The sequence below is a fragment of the Sinohyriopsis cumingii genome, chromosome 2 (genome assembly GCF_028554795.1).
Source record: "Sinohyriopsis cumingii isolate HCF-2022 chromosome 2, ASM2855479v2, whole genome shotgun sequence".
NCBI classification, from domain to species: Eukaryota; Metazoa; Mollusca; class Bivalvia; order Unionida; family Unionidae; genus Sinohyriopsis; species Sinohyriopsis cumingii.
Genome location: NC_142962.1, coordinates 125,893,450 through 125,911,398, shown reverse-complemented (window position 1 = coordinate 125,911,398; position 17,949 = coordinate 125,893,450). Strand labels below are relative to the sequence as shown.

Here is a 17,949-nt window from a genome sequence, read left to right as displayed (position 1 = left end):
ATTGCATCATTTTTCTCTAGGGGTCTTCAGAATAAAGCTTAATTTTACTTATGATCAATATATCTTTCAAAGTTTTCTTGTATGACTGCAGCTTTCTTTTTTGGATATTTTTTGTGTTCTTTATCTTGGTAACCCATCGCTGGTGCTTATTCTTTTACTGGTATCCTATGAAGTGTTATTACCAAGTGCAGTATTGATTAATAACGTCAGATGTTGTATCCAGTCTCGGGTTGAATAGATGTATATCAAAATGTGAACGGAAAGAGAAAATTTTAGAAATTAAATTAATGAAATGAAATGTAAATGTTAAGTATTGCTTGTGTTTTTAAACTGAATAGAAACATGAAGTTGCAAAATGGCAAAAATTAATCAGTGCATGGAAATATCAGTATTACAAGAAGGTAGATAGAACAGAGGTTTTTTAAAATCGATTTTGCAGATACAAGAAATAATCTTACTGAAATTTTTTTGTAGTTATCATGACATTCTGTAAATGAACAGAGAAAGAAAAAAACAATATTTGCGAAAAAAATGAATCAACCCAGAAGAAGAAAAAGACCCACAAGAACAATAACTTTACCATTGCTCCATTGATGAAGTTCAGTAATATATATTAGTCATCCATATTGGACATGTTTTGGAAGTATTTTGCAGAAATAAACTCTGCAATACTCATTCTAACATTCTAAAACAATATGAACATGTCCCAGGAATAAAAGCAATGTAATATTTCCAGGTAAATGTAGATTGTATAGACAGAAAGTTTTAGCACCTTCATGTCAGTTTCCTTCAATAAATGAAGTAATGATATTTCCCTTCACTTGTGGAATATTACCAAGAAGCAGGTAAATTTAAGTATCACACTGTCCCAAATATTCCTTAGATACAGCCTGCATATGCATTTAAGAAGATATCTAATTATAGATAGCGTCTTCCTGCCTGCCTCTAAAGTGGTCCAGAATTCGTGACAAAATGGTGCAGAATAGTCTTGTTCAAATAACATCACTGTACTGCCTAGTTTACCAGTAAAAAACTAATGATGATGAAGATTTGGAAGAGACAAGATGATGATAATGTGAGCAGTTGAAAATGAATGGCAGCTTTCATCTTGATAGGTGACGAAACATATTGGAAGAAGAATTATCTGCCCACAAAGGAGTATATAAGAGAAGCATTTTAGGAGGGTGAAAAAAGATAGTCTTATAAATTGGAAAGAAAGCCTCAGTCATATAGTTGACCAGTTGGACAATATTCTTGCATGTGATACCAGGTTTTTTTTGAGGTATCAAAATTTTGGAGATTATGAGAGAAAACTCAGATGCTAAAGTGCCCTTGATTTCACTGCCAATGCCCTTTTCATTACCCCACCATATGATAATATCTGGTGTACCTCTCAAGCGTATCATCTGATTCTTAATTCCTTGATATGAAAACCCAAAAGCATTTCTATGGCATCCAAAGCTGAGGTTTTCAGGATTACAACTTCTTGTTATTTTACCCTAAATAAAACTTGATGCTTGAGATAAAAAGTTTATTTTCATAAAATCTTATGGGCTCATGAGGTGCATCAATGAAATATTTTTGCCCAAGATTGAGTTTGGCATTATTATTTTGATGACTGGCTCAAATAACTGCACTGAACATGCCTCCTAGAGAAGGATATGTAATATAACACATTTCAGATGAGGTAAATTTCAGCATAATAATTTTCTAACAATGTAACACTTATTTTTAAATATTTTTAGTTTTATGCCTAGGCCTTGTATTCACAAAGTTCTCAGTTCATGCTCAAGGCCACATATTGCACCTGTTTGCCATAAACATTACACAGCATTCTGAGTAAATGTTTCCTGAAGATTTGAAAATCTTACTGCAAATGTAGAAATTCATTATTCTGATTGTTGGGAAGATTTCTTTGAGTTAGATTTGGAAACCATTAAGGTTTTCTGACTGTGGAATGAGGTCTCTCGGTTATAAAACTATACTCAAACTTTTGAGTAATGAATGTTACTCCAGACTTAAATTTTTTAACTCGAAATTGACAAATAGAGCTTCCTGATTGGTCAGAATAATTTTGAATAAGATTGCAAGTCAGGTTAGCTTTTTTTTCTGGAGGGGCCAGATATTGCTTTTCTCATCAGCATCATGCTCTGAATTCATTTATTTTCATGATTTGTAAGTTTTTAATTCGTGGATTGGGAAAGGGAGAAGGATCCTGGTTGGGACTTTAAACTTGTGGTATTTTGCAGTCACAAACTTGACTTGGATTGGTACCCCATGAAATATAGTGAATTGTAAAATTGTCATGCAGTTAACTATCATTTATTTTAAAATCTTTTGTTATGTTGACTTAATAGCCTCTTGTCTTAATTGTTTGTATGTAAACTTATTTTTAAGAAAAACAGTTTGTTGCACCGTAGTATACACACTTGAGCAATTTTGTGAATATGTGGCCAGGTCTTTTTATACCTTTTCTTTCAACCTTTATTTATGCATTCCCTGGTGTATGCCATCTTGAGGCAGTATTGTCCAGGGCAGTGGTGTTGGCTTGATGTTGTCATGGTGTTGCATGCTTGTAGCTTCTTATCTTGCAGGTGGAACATTATTACAGAAGGGCTTTAGAAATATACCAGAAACGCTTGGGACCAGATGATCCTAATGTAGCTAAGACAAAAAATAATTTGGTAAGCCTATGTTAGAGGTTACAGAGGTATGATTGTTAGCTGTAGACAGCTGAGTGTGATGGTCAGGGTTGTGGAATTTTACATAAGATGTCAGAACAGAAAAATTTGTTTTACATAATACAGAATTTAAAAAAGATGACTGCCTCAAATTGAGACCTGTTGTTGATATTCATAAGTTTTAAAACATATTAATCTAGGTTCTTCTGGATTAAATTTTGCTGTTGTTGAATATTACAATATGGAATTCCTTGTTAATATTTTATCTCTTGGAGAGTAATGATTTGAAAATGCCAATAACTATCCTGCTTACTTTAATTTATCCTATAAAATCAGATCTCTACTATCCCTCATGAAGATCTGAGAGTTACCGCTTGGGGGTCCTGTTTTGGTGACCTGTGTTATTACCATAATTGCCAATTTTATCAGCAGTCAGAGGAAGTCCTATACCTTCACATTTGTGAGACTGGGCAGTGTGGCTGAAGAGCGTCAATGTGTGCTGAATGAAATGATTCACTTTCAAATTTCTGAAAGCTACATTTCCAATTGATAATTCAAAGGTCACAAGAACATGAACCCTAAATGGTTGCTGTCAGATCTACATGTAGGACAGTGGAGATCTGATTTTATAGGATAAATTAAAGTAAGCAGGATAGTTATTTTGTTTGGAATATAAAATGGGAACAGAGGAACATAATGCTCATAAAACAATCTTATAATAATAATAATAAATAATAATGATGATTAATAATAATAATATTTGATGCAGGGTTTTTGTTGAAAACCAAATTTTAAAAGGAAAACCTGTGTGCAACAGCCTGTTTTACCTTTCTCCATGAGTGGTAGCTAGTGACAGGTTTGACTACTTTGCTTATATTTGGGCATTGCTTTGTATATTTAATTTGTATTGTTGGTTTTTCTCAATGGTTATATGTTATATATATCAGTATTTTTGTACTTGACCTTTGGTAATGGTGTACCTGACCTGACAAGTTTGAAAGTTTCAAAGAGGAAACTGACCTAAATCTGGTTCTATTGCGTGTCAGTTTTTTATATAATGGCATTTACTTAAGAAAAATAACTCATTCTTGCCTCAACATCTGAAGCAGAATTAGTCTTATTGATGTGTTCAGTTTTTAATTTGGGTGGATTTATTTATTCAAATTATTATTCACTCGAATTTCAAAGTACTCAGTAATACTTATGGACTAAAATATTAGTTTGAATTATAATAAATTCAACTAAGAACATTTCAAATTATATAGTGGTACATCAAAAGGCTTGACACATAAACACATTGCAGGCCATTGGTACATCAGTACATTCAAAACTACAGGTACATCAGCACATTCAGTATTGGAATTTATTTTGGAACACCACTGGAATTCCATTGGAACTTCATACATTTGGACTGATGATAAAACTTTTTGGACTATTTGGAATTTAATTCACAATACTGTAAGTTCTTTTTTAACTTTTCATTTTGTAGAAATTTTATGTTGAATTTTTACAAAATTTGTTGGTTTGCACTCTTTTCTATTAGTTCATTTAAGACCTTAGAGTCATAACAGCATTCAAAAGAAAGCTGTGATTACTATTCATGTGATTAAGGTAGATTGTTCAATAATTTTGTGGTGAAAGTCTGCAAATAATATAAAGTAAGAAGATCACGCAATGTGGCAATTGCGCCATTTTATGTCATAAGCATGCCAGGTTTATGAAAGTGGCTTTATTTGTTAGCCAGTTGCAGTAGTTGGTTGACATGTTTGAAGAAGTCGAAGCCGCTTGGGCAAGAAATTCAGCCAACTTCTTGTTTTTTATGGTGCACTGCATCATTTTATGAAACATTGAAGAGAGTAAATTTTCTTGCAAAAGAAATCTTGGAATATATCCACTTCTAGGATAGTTGTTGTTGCCTCAGAATTGGTGAACATGGCTTTAAATAATGTGAAAACAGTAGAGCACACCAAAACTACTAAAAGTAGCATCTATTAATTTCTTGTATGTTACTTGCCTGAGCAGTTCTGATTTTCAAACCATTTGACTAATTGTTTGACTCGGGTGAGATTTAAAGGTAATACAGAAAAGACTAAAGTGACATTGGCTGGTGAGATTGTGTGACAGTGAAGACAGCCACGTTTAGAAATTCACTTGTATCCAAATATGTATGAGAATTTATTTTGTACAGCCATTTATATTTAATTAAATTGTGCTATGGAGGTTTTATTTGGGTAAGAATTTCATAAATTCTTAATAAAAAGCTACAAGATGCATGATGGCTGTGTGTAAATAAAAGTAATTTGGGGTCAGAAGGCACTTTTTCTAAGATTTCATCATCTATAAAACTTTGATAAGAATACTAAGTTTCTAATTCCTCTACAAATCTTAATTAAAGCAAGTGCCTTCTGCCGCTCTTTTTTCCCCCTTGTTTTGTCCCCATGGACCAAAGATATATTGAGAGCAGTATCTGCCTGTTGCCTCCATCAGTTCATTGACAAAGTGGTTTCTGCAACATAAGTTTCCTGTGGTCTTTCTTTTTACTTGATTCTCATGTCTTATATATGGGAAGAGGCAGAAACCTTTTAATTTTGGGGTGCAAGGTTAAGGTTACTGGAGCTGATAAATTTCTTCTTTAAAAACATTATACTACCATAGGAGAACTACTACTGCCTCGCAAATCCAGCCCTCCAGGGCTAAAAACTTTTAGCCTAAAGGATAAAAGTTATCTGACCACCTAAGTGACAGTCTGGCAGAGAGATCTTCTCTTGGTATAGGAATTGGGTCCAAATCCAGTGTATATCTCAGTCACTATAGCAGCATGCTTTCATCAAGAGGGGCCTCACAAAATCCTCTACAGGTTTCTGGAAGTTCCACATTTACAAGTTGAGGAGTCTTCACTTCAGAAGGGAAGTATACTCCATAAGTATTTCCAACTTTTCTTTCTTTCAGTGACTTCAGAGTTCTTCCTTTACAATTATCACTTTGCCAGTAGTATTGCTATACTGCTACTTCATGTATCTACTGATCAGCTGATTTTAGTCACAACACTTTGTGGTAGTCAAGTGTAGCCATTTTGAGATATCCCCTTGTACATCAAAATGCTCATTACCCATCCACATATTTTTTACAACAATACAAGATTTTAAAATTGAATTACCTGTACAAATATTCAAAGATAATAATATATTCAGGTAGGTTTGTCTCGACTGATCATATTGTTTAATGTTATGTTAAATTAGAATAATTAAAACACGGAGTTGTGTGTATTAATGTCATGAGGTCATGCTTCATTAGCATGATCGATTTGGATTGGCCAGTCAATTGCAATACTGACCAATCCATGCTTTTAGGGGCCCCGAGTGGCCGAGTGGTCTAAAGCGCTCTCCGTTACGGATCACTGCCATCTCACCTCTGTCTGCACCGGTTCTAGTCTCGGATTCAGCCAGTGTGGGTATGTGAGAAAGCTTGCCGGTAGCTTCTCGTGGGTTGGTGGTTCTTTCCAGGGTTCTCCCGGGTTCTTCCTCCACCATTAATACTGGCCGCCATGCATAGCCTATTGTGTGCTGAAAAATGGCATTAAACCCCACAACAACAACAACAACCAATCCATGCTTTGTTTACCAGAATGCTTACATGTGCCAAACTTGTATATAAAGAGTGTTGTTGTTCCAAATCGGTAACAAATAGGGGTAGGAAGATAAGGGGGCAGATGGAAAAGGATAGAGGAAAGGAATGCCCTAGGATAAAGATCAGAGAAAAAGATTGATTAAGTCAGGAAAAATGAAAGAGGTAATTTTTGAAAAATTAAAATTTCATGTATGAAATTTTGAAGAATAATTTGGAACTTTTTTCTACACACGAATTTCGGAATCCTAATCTTTATTCTTTATAATCTTTATTCTAGGGCTTTCCTGGGGACTTGGTATCATGTTCAGCACACGTACTAAGCCTTTGACTAGAGTTTCTTTCAGTTACATTGCAGCTCTTATCAGTTGGTCCCCAAACTAAGCACGTTCAATCAACTCAGACGTTTGCATTTGCAGTTGAAGACAACAATGGGTCCTAATACTATCCATTGTGGACACTGCGCAAGCCGTGTCATCCTGCAAGAGACCCCATTCAAACAGTCTGCAGAAGTTTAACAAGATTATCTCTGACCTCATACCCTCTCAGAATTTTGGTTGACTAGGTCTGGAATAAGTGTTCAACTTAAAAGATGGTACCCCCTGGGAACAAGACTTGAATTAATGCAATGGTGAGTTTCATGCCTATTTGGAGCAATCCATCAGCTAGAGAATTCCTTTGCTAGCCAAGTTTTGCTTAGTGTAGTAGCAGACATCTGGGTCATTGGTCACTATTGGGATCCCATAACAATGGTAGAAGTGGAGACCAAACCTATGGTCATTGGATCAACTCTCAAAATTGATAACCATATGAGGTTGCATCTGAAAGTCATTTGAACTCGCATCTAAGCAAGCACATCCTCTTGCAACCATGATTGCTACAGATGTGAATACAGAGGGCTTGAGCATTTCTCCTACAATTTCGGACTTACTTAGGAGCATGGCCCCCTCAGGATAATTATTTCCATGTCAACATCATCGAAATGGAAACCAGATTTGAAAGCCTGTCATTGGTGGCTGGTGAACCTACAAGAGGAAGGAGTTCTCATTCTGTCTAATAACTTCAGTATGGTGACTTATATCAAGCAGCAAATCAGAACAAGTACTCAGACTATTGTATTCTTGTTTAGGATTTTTTAAAGTGTGTCCTCAGTGACAATCCAGGTTTAAGTTTGACATATTCTAGGCTGGCTAATGTATTGGCAGACTTTTTGTTCTGCAAGAGGGAACTAATACAAGGGTATAGTCACTTCATCCCTCAGTCTCATACCATAGGTTCTCAATGGGATCGACTTGTAATGAACATGTTGGTGATGAGGTTGAATGCCAGAAAAAAAGTTCTTTGTCTCAACAGTCCTGGATCCAAAAGCCTGGATTATTGATGCATTTCTATAGATGGGAATGGCCGAATGGATACATTTCTCCAGCACCTTTGATTCTGAACAAGAAATGAGAAGAATCAGAGTGTCTCCTCAGTCTGGTTACTCCGCTTGATGACAAATGTAGCACCATTCATAGTTAACCTACTGCTCCTTGCACACTGTGCTCTCATGGAAGAAAGGATATTGGACAAATCAAAGACTATCTGATCTTCTATTCATTTGAATTTCATCTGGCCAGTGACACTGAAATTTATCATGGATATGAACCTGGATGAACAGGACACCATATGAACTGCGCTCAAGAGCTTAATAAGTTCACCTATTATACAAGTCCAGCCTCCTCACTACTTTGGCAGTCAGCAGGCAAAATTAGCAATACATTTCTTATTGGTGAACCTACCTACTTGCAGTCCCAGCATAATGGATCAATATTCATGAAGCCCCCTGCTTTCATTACCAAGAACAGGCTTCCATTCATGAGGAATGAGATACTGGTAATAATTCCTGTCTATCCTGGACACTTCATCTAATGGTCATTGATAGAACCCAATGCAAGCTTTGAAGTGGTATTTCAGGAATATCAAGCCATTGCATCAAGGGAGATTACACCTGTTACCTTCGAGAGGTATAGGATGATTTATCAACATAGATATTTTCATCCTGATTAAAGTGGGCTCTCTGTCCTACATTTCAGATGAAAACCACACCAGTGAATCTGCTTCATGTATTGGCTCATGAAGTTATGACAGTCACCACAATCTTTGCTTATGAGTGAAACTTCCTGGCTATTATTCATGCTGTGGGATGGAGAATCAAGTACATTTTTCCAGTTCTTATCAGAGATCTTTCATTCCAAAGGGTTCAACTGGATCTGAAGGAACCTTTACCCATGCTAAAAAAGGTTACGCTTTCAGATCTCTCGACAGCTTCATGACTTCCACTGCGTTTGCAGGAGGAAAATTGGTCCTAATTGAAGCCATTCCTAGACAGACGGAGTCTTCTCCAGTCAGGTTATCTAAAAGCTGTCTCTCATGCCTTACGGGACCGGAGATGGCATTTCCGGTTAAAGGGATGTTTCTGCCTCTACCTCTTACCTATTTTTCAAGGTATTATGATTGGGTAATGTATTTAAAGAAGAAACCAATTATTTATAGTAAAATGTTTCTTTGAGAATACTTACCTACTCGGTATACACATACACCCTCTCAGCCTCCCCACAGTTACATCCTTTTAGAGAGCATGCATTCCACTCCAGTAGTAATGGACATATTCATGGGATTTGGTGCCAGTCCCTGTACCAAGGGTAGATAACTTTGCCCAACTGCCATCTAAGTGGGCAGATAACTTTTAACCCCTTACCTAAAAGACTTTTGCCTGACAGGGCTTTATTTGCGATGTAGTAGTAGTTCTCCTAAGGTATTATTATTGAGTAAGTATTCTTGAAAAACATATTTTGCTTTAAGAATTGGTTTCATTTTTAAATTATAAGTTTTTTTTGGTTTAATTTCATCAACTTTCATAAGAAGAGTAATCTTTCGCAGGATGAGGTCCTTATTGACTCTGAGACTTTGCGGTCAAAGGTAAAGGTTACTGGAATTGACATGGTAATTTGGGGTTTCTGTCTGATAAATCAGTTTTCACCAAATTTCATTCATAGTCTACCCTTGGGCAGAGGCATCTCCAGAGATGGTCCTAGTCACAGATGCTCAAATTGTCATTTTGGGTTACAAATGATAAATCTACTTTCCTCAAGTTTCTTGCACCCAATTGTTATCAACTTTTCATACTTACTTTTCATACATTTACTTAAGGACATTTCTTTATTGAGTCTTCAATTGGCAAGAGGTCATGGATGTGAAATTACAAAGTTATGTTAATTTTAAATTTGTAATGGCAGATGTTTAGTTATGCAGATCAGTCATTCTAATAAAGTTTTCTGCAACAGCTTTGAACCTACCAGTTGAATGAATTTTGATTGATTATCTAAAATGTAAGCTAATAGGAAAAAAAAAATGTTCTAATTGAGTCACTGAGAATTTCTGAATTCCAGAGAACAAAACATTTCTCATCATTTAGTCCAGTTGTGGTAAGAGACTTGTTCATTACATTGCTTATATTAGAAAATAGCTTTTGTTCTGATTGTATTTGTTTCTTTTTAACAGGCATCAGCCTATCTCAAGCAAGGGAAATATAAGTTTGCAGAAGTTCTTTACAAAGAAGTTCTTACCAGAGCACATGAAAAAGAATTTGGAAAAGTAGATGGTATGTACAGCATGCTCCAAATTAATGTAGCGAGATCCAGATAATTGTCTTGGCTTGTAAGTTGCTTTATCAGCAGCAAAGAACCTTACTCTTGTTGCATAAATGTTTAAGGCTGCATACAAATTAAGCTTATGAAAAAGTCTTATGTTACGTGTTTAGGTTTGAATAACCAGTAATACAAGAAAGAGTGAAAACAACAAGCTTCTTGCAATATAATAATTTATTTCCCTGGAAGAATACTGTAAAAATGAAAAAATATGAACTTATGGTTTTAAGAATCAAATCCAAAAATAATCCAAGAATAATATTTGAGAAATCTGAATAATAAAATGTTCTGATGATTTCAAATTCAAGTCCCGATGAAGAATCCAAGATGGAAGGCGATGATGTATGCTGTAACCTGTACTGTGTTGAAGTCTATAGTTCCTTGTAGAAACACAAAGTACAATAATTAATCCTCCAGTTTTGGAAATCCAAATAAAAATTTTAAGAAATGTCCTTGTTCAAGAATTCTTTATGAATACAATAATATTTCCAGAGAAATGAATTAATCTTTTAGAGTCCTAATAATCTGAAGAAAAATTAACATATAACTCGTAAACTTTAAGCAAGTCACAACAGACGAAAAAACATCAACTTGACATCAAGTGTTTATAAGCTCCAAAACTCTCAGATATCTCTCTCTAAACATCACTATTAATACTAAGTATTTCACAATTTTGGAAATGCCTAATTGCGATATAGATGATCATGTGATCATGTTTGCATATAAAAATCACGTAGCTCCTGTATGTCCTTGATAAGAACCAATCATTTTACTCCCAGGATAAAAATTGTTTACTTGACCCTCAATCAAGGCCAGGAACTAAGTCAAAAATAGAAACAAGTGTTTCTATTATTAGATATCTAAGGAAAAATTCGGGTCAAACTCAATTTTCTGAAAATATCAAATTCCTTGTAAACAAAATTACATTACATTGACATGTAAAGTAAATAAAAAAGATTCCAAAACCCACAAACAATCAAATCAAATCAAACAAAAATTAAACCAAATATAAATTAAATCAAATATACATAACAAAAAGCATAAGAAATTAAGTTGTAAGACTGTTTTTGCAATATGTTCTTGAAAACGGGGGTCTTGAACATGTGGCCCATGGAGTTGTTTCTTGCATCCTGCATTGACATCTGAAATGTGTTAAAATAATTAATAATGCAAAAAAAATTCTTGACAGCCAGCCAGTTTTTATAAAAACTCAATGGTTATATCATTTACTTTTTTCAAACACTTAAACTTTCTACCTTTTATTTGAACCTCTTTTGCCAGATGCAAAGATTTCAGTAATGCAGCCCATGGGCCAATGTGCTAATCCTCATGTTATGTCATGGAATGGAGAACATCCCAAACTTTGTACTGTTATGTATCTTTGATTTAATTTTTATTTGATTTAACTTAATTGTTTGTTAGTAAGTTTTAATTTTTTTTATATTCCATTACATGTTATTGTAATGTAATTTTGTTTACTGGATTTGATACTGTCAAGAAATTTAATGCAGTTATTTCTCAATGTAAACAACTAATAATAGAAATTTTGTATCTATGCTGACCATGTTCCTGACCTTGATTCAGAACCAGTAATCAACTTTTTAAATTATTTTTTAATTCTTTCTTAGAGTAAGATTCATAAAGTGGAATCAAGGCTATACTTGGAGCATGTAACAAATAACATGTACCAATTAGGTTTTTCCAGAGGATTGACCCACGTCCAGCCATCTGTTTTCCATTGTAGCTAGATTTATTATTGATGTTTTGAGAAAGAATAGTCATTAGTGTCTTAATACTTGAGAAGTTAAAGTGTTTTATGTTGTGACCAGTTTTGGGCTAATTATTTTGTTTTCATCAATATATTTGGATTTCAAGTTTGTTTTCCCTGGAAATACTAACGCTCTAAATTAATTCTTGGACAGACATTTATCGAAATTTACACAGAATTCAAAAACTGGAATATTATTTTCTGTGATTCATCAAAGAACTGTTGACACATTAGTATAACACTGATTACAGCATACATCATCTTCCATTTTGGATTTCATCAACAGGATTCGACCTCAGTTTCATTAGCACTTTTTATTACGTAGACTTATATTTTGTAATTCTTGGATTATTTTAGGATTTGATTTGTAAAACCATAAGTTCTTTTTCTCATTTTTACCTTGTTTTTCTAGGGAAATAAATTATTTGTTAAATTTTATAAAGCTTGTTGTCATTACTTTTTTTCTTGTTACGTTTTGTAAGAGCCTAAACATGTAACAGTACACTTTTCAATATTTTAAGGGAGATAATTCCAAAGAAAAGACTGAAATTGTTGACCTGACAACCCATATAAATTTGATTAAGTCTTATGAAAATGCCCCTTAAAATACAGACTTGCAGAACAAAAGCACAAATTATGGCAATACAGGTGTTTGCGGTAAAGTCTGGATACTGGCTTGTCAGTGTTTGATTCGAATCTGGTTTTCACATTAGATCCAGTGGAATTAAGGAACCAGACCAATTTTACATGAATACCTCAAATAAACTGCATATATCTTGTCTGCAAAACATCTGCATGATCAAGCTGCTGCTTGTTTTTTAAAAATGGCATCCATCAAGTGATACATTTTCAGGATAAATGGGACAATAAACCTATTAAAAAGTTTTAATAATACAGTACAATAAAACGGAATATTCATTTTTGGGGGGTAGAAAAAGCAGGAAGGCCAACAGTTATGTTTAGTTGATATGAATATGTTACATGGTGGGAATGATGATCTCTGTCTCCATGGCCCTCATGAAATTTAATATTTTTTAAGGATTACTTGAGGTTCAGGTAAACTTTACAAATTTATTAGACCCAGTTGAAGACATTTTGTACAGTTGCTGCATCAGTCTTGAGTCATGCTTCTGGACTTTTTACAGGCATGTTTTCCAGATAGACAATAGCAGTAGATGATATTTTGTTACACAATACTAAAAGTGTTCTAACTTAATGAAAAAAATCAGCTGCCTTACTGGGAAGGTCTTATTAGGGTTGGCAGGTCTGAAATTGATGTGGATGAACAAATAATGTAGATGTTTTTCAAAAAAATTTTGCCAGGGTATATTGAGTTCAATGGGCCTGTCTCTATTATGTTTTCCCTTTCTTTTGTATGCTTGTGTTATGATGTTTACTTCATTCTTATGTGCCATAAATGCCATAAAGCTGATTTGAAATCATATAGTTTTTTTTTAAATTGATTAAGTCATTCAGCTGCTCTGTTAAACTGTAAGCATTATGTTAAGATAACCTAAGTGTACATTTTAAGAGGGGAAAGAAGGACATGAGGCTGTTCAGTAAACTTGTATCAGTTGTTGATTTACATACATGTACCATAATTTTATTGTTGAACAGAGGCAGTTCAAGGTTATGCATGCATGAAAACATTTCTAATTAAATCTTAATGCTTTGATCATTTTTGCATTTTAACAGCTGATGCACACTACATGTATGAAATGTTAATTGAAGTTTATGTTTTAATTAGAACAGCATTTCTCTGGATTTATACATGCATCAATGTTTTATTGAAATAATTGAAACTTTTTCTAAAAATATTGGCATCCAGAAATATACTTTAAAAGATGTTATTTTAAATTTTTAGGGTATAGGATAGATTTATGCAGTATAGTTCTTATTATGGGTATGTTAAAAGTAAAAGCTTCATTAAGGTTTTTGGCTGCTGTTCTTCAGCATAGTTTTGTGATAGACCATAGACAGAGATAATATTTTGTGTGCTAACACTGTCTGTGGATTTACATGTTTGAAGTAGTCTATGATTTATTTTTCCAGGACACTATTCACTTTGAATAAGTTTTTCATAATAAACTCTTAGCCCATCTTTGGTGTTCGTTTGGAAGAGTATCAGACATGTTAATCCAAGGGTCATAGGTTCAACACCCGCACAGGCAAACCATGGATTACCTACCTTGGTGTTTCCTTGGGAAAGGCTTTTAGCTCACATCTTTTTGGCATGATGTAGCCAATGCTATGCTAAAAGTGCTGTGATGTCAAAATAATGACTCGTGGCCCAGATTTTTAATACCTTTAAGCAGCCCTGGACAAGGAAGAAGGCTATTGATTTGGGGATAAGATGGTCAAAGGTCCAAATCACCTTGACTTTAAATTGGAAAAGAAAATTGGTTTCCATTTATTCAGTTTATCAAACTTTATTGACGTCTTCCACTTTAGGTGAGGAAGAAACAGATTTGGGGGGACAAAAGATAAAAGATAAAGTTCACTGTGACCCAAAGCATCAATTTCACTTCTCCTTGCCAGTGCTGTGACTCGAGCAAGAAACCATGTACATTGTCCAATCTTTGTAAATGTCTTGCACTTGTGCTTAGAAAAATATCCATTTAGGTTGACATTGTTTGCTTGAACTTTTTCATTCTTTGGAGTTTCCTTTTATTTCTTAAGAAGCATCTACATAAGGAACTTACGAATTGTAAATAAATATTGAATCTTTCTCCAGTGTTTGTCAAAATTTAGTGAACAAGTCGACTATTTTGTTTACCAAACATTTTGTTTTCAATACATGGCAAGATATATTAATACTATGTTCTTACTTGTTAAGGACTTGAATTAGTGATCAACTGCAATTCAAATTTCAGGTGATAATAAACCAATTTGGATGCAGGCAGAAGAGAGGGAAGAAAATAAGGTATGCTTAGTAATGGCTTATTCAGAATGATTAAGGCTCTGATGTTATATTTAATATCTGTGCTGTTTACCATTTGCACTCATGTACAAGTTGGACACAACTACAAACTGCATAGATCCAGATCTCCTATTGCATAATACACCATTCAGTCTCAGTCTATGCATTTTGTTAGGAGTTATCAGTAGAACAAACATAGACCCTGATTTTGTGGCACATTATGCAGTGGCAGAACAGAATGTGTTGTTTCAGTTGGATCTAATTATAATGGAGTATATACAGTCAGTGCACAATCATTGCTTCTTTTGAAAGTTTGCACATACAATTGTTGCAGCCCAAAGAGGGTGTGTAAAAAAATTACCACTGTGTTGATTAATGCAACTTTTATCATGATTATCAAAAGCATTTGTGAAAACATAGTGTGTGCCAGTTGTAGCTTGCGTAAAATATCTTGTGACTTAAAGACTTATTTAATAATTCGAATGGTTATGAATAGATAGAATTTTCAGCAGTCTGATTGGGTATAAATGGTCACATGATAATGATCAAGAATTTTTTATACATTGGTAAATTCTACTGATTAAATTTGGTTCCCACATTTCAGATAATATTATGTGATTCATAATCTATAACATCTTACACTGTATTAAATGATCATGGTTATTTATTTATCTGTGTAAAGTTTACCCACTCACTCACAAAGTCTGCATAAAGTCCTTCAGACTTTATTTACTTTGTGGGTGATTATGTAAAATGTACATATCAATAAATACCAAACCATGATCATTTAGTCCAATATTAACTTGCATCATGCTTAGCAAGATTTGGCATACAGAGATTCTTGTGCTTCATATGCCTTGGATTGTTTAGCTACATTTTTATTCCAAGAAAGCATTGGTATGCATATATTTAAAGGGCTTTATTTTTCTCAGGTAAATAGAAATTTCATTAATTCTTCAGAAAACTTGTATTGATGGACTATCATACATGCATGCCATATTTATTCAGTTTACAATAATAATACAGCAGATGATTGGGTTTAAAGCATGCAGATTGTACATGATATGGCGATTAAAAATACTTATTAAAAGTTGAAGAAGGGAAGAACTGGTTCATTTGACCTTTCTTATTTTAACCTGAATTCGGCATGTAATACAAGGGAATGTAGCTATTGCTGATGTCCATATGTCTCTCTGTATTCCACCTTTATGTTGTCTGTAAACATTTGAATTCTGAGTGTAACTCTGAAGCCATTCAAGTTATTTCAATCAAACTTGGTAAACATTCCAAACAAGTTGTGTAGAGGTACCTTTTAATACTTAAAATTTTAACATTTTATAGTTTTCATTTTAATGTGACACAGCATAACATAGTATGAAACGGAGACTGCTCGGCCATAAGTAGTACATTCAATTGAGGGTACCATACTGTAGTGAACTAGTTTAATTTGTATAAAAATTGACTGTTATGATGTCAGGATAATTTCACTAGGAGGGTTGCCATAAGAAGTAGAGTGGGGATATATTATCATTGTGTAACAAAAGAACCTGACTAGATGGTTACTAGGGAGGTGATGGTTGAGCTATTGAGGGATATGTTATCATTGTGTAACAAAAGAACCTGACTAGATGGTTACTAGGGAGGTGATGGTTGAGCTATTGAGGATATGTTGTCATTGTGTAACAAAAGAACCTGACTAGACGGTTACTACATAGCTGCCAACCCTCACGAATTTGGTGTGAATTTCACGACTTTTTCAGCAATTCACGAATTCACGCTGTAAGACAAAAATTCACGAATTTTCCAATCCTCAATTATTTTAAATCATTAATAAAATAACCGATTTCCCATTAAGCGCTAGTCGTGATATTCGCAGTTGCCGAAACAGTCCAGTACCGCTGGTCACGATATTAGTAGATCTACAGCCGATTAGTACAGTTGGCTCGGTTGCAAGCATTTTAGCCTATTTTAATCTATATGTATAAGAGTAGTTTTACAAATGCTTTTGAGAGAAACTGGGGCCTAACCGGAAATTTGCTCCGCGCATGCGTCAAAACACCGATTCAAGTTAACGTTCAGCATCGCATGTAAGATTTTGAAAATGTCTTCCCCACCAAAGAAAAAGAAATGTATTACTCAAAAAGTGAAGTTTAATTTGGAATATATCAAAAATTGGCCGTGCATTCTGCCATTAAACATTGATATTCATTCATGCTTTTTGCACTCAGTGTGCCATCGCAGAGACGATGTGAGGAAGAATGTCAGTTGCAAAAAACACGTAGAAGTTGGGAAAATTAAGAATTCGCAGATTTCATCTCTGGAATATTTTAAACCATTGGTGGAAGACCCGCAGGCTACCAACGCTTAAGCATTATTTGTGAGTTTTCTTGTGTCAAACACTATCTACTTTTATCAGCTGGAGACGATGCTAAACATTTGTTCTGACAAATGTTCCCGGACTCGAAAATCGCTTCCAAATTTTCCTGTGGAAGAACCAAAAATGCTGCAGCTCCTGTGCATTCCTCACAGCAACAGTGACAGCGAAAGAGTATTTTTAAGGCCTCCTTAGCTGCAGAAAATTTGTCAGCAATTTTAGTCCCCAAGATCAACCAGCAGGCAAGAAGTCGGAACTGTTTAGAAAACAAATTTACGATCAAGCAGTTGAGGAAGTTCAAGTCTGCCACAGTATCATGTTTTGATAAATAAATATTTCTGCATATATGTAGTGTTTTATTTTTATTTTGCGAACTTGATATAGTGTAGTATTGACGGTCGGAGTAGTCAGAGTGGATGGAGTTATTGTCATGGTATTATTCATGAATTCGTGTCCAAATTCACGACTTTTTATCCCTATTTTCACTAATTGTGAGCCTGGAAGGTTGGCAGCTATGTTACTAGGGATGTGATGGTTGAGCTATTGAGGGATATGTTGTCATTGTGTAACAAAAGAACCTGACTAGAAGGTTACTAGGGAGATGATGGTTGAGCTATTGAGGGATATGTTATCATTGGTGTAACAAAAGAACCTGACTAGACAGTTACTATGGAGGGGATGGTTGAGCTATTCATCAGCTAGGCAAAATTTGTACTTCATTACTTCAACAAATATTTGTAATTTAAAAATATTGTAAATCAGATGATTGAAAGGGCATTTCACAGTTGACAGTCTTTTTCAACCCATGTTTAAGCTTCAAGTCTGATTGACTTGTGATGTTTCATAATGAATATCACTTGATACTATGGCGAAGCACAAGAAATTTAAAGTAC

The 17,949-nt window shown here is 34.5% G+C and overlaps 1 protein-coding gene across 9 annotated transcripts in view; it reads left to right on the top strand.

Annotated features, from left to right (window-relative positions):
- LOC149805767 (kinesin light chain-like) overlaps positions 1-17,949 on the top strand; it is a 138,375-nt gene that overhangs the window by 60,937 nt on the left and 59,489 nt on the right. For 8 of the 9 annotated variants that reach the window (XM_089950446.1, XM_089950444.1, XM_089950447.1 and 5 more), the window contains 3 exons: positions 2,595-2,684; positions 9,849-9,948; positions 14,636-14,685. In XM_089950446.1, the coding sequence (XP_089806572.1) occupies positions 2,595-2,684; positions 9,849-9,948; positions 14,636-14,685 (240 nt within the window). The remainder of the gene's footprint in view (positions 1-2,594; positions 2,685-9,848; positions 9,949-14,635; positions 14,686-17,949) is intronic. The other variant, XM_089950441.1, reaches the window with a different exon arrangement.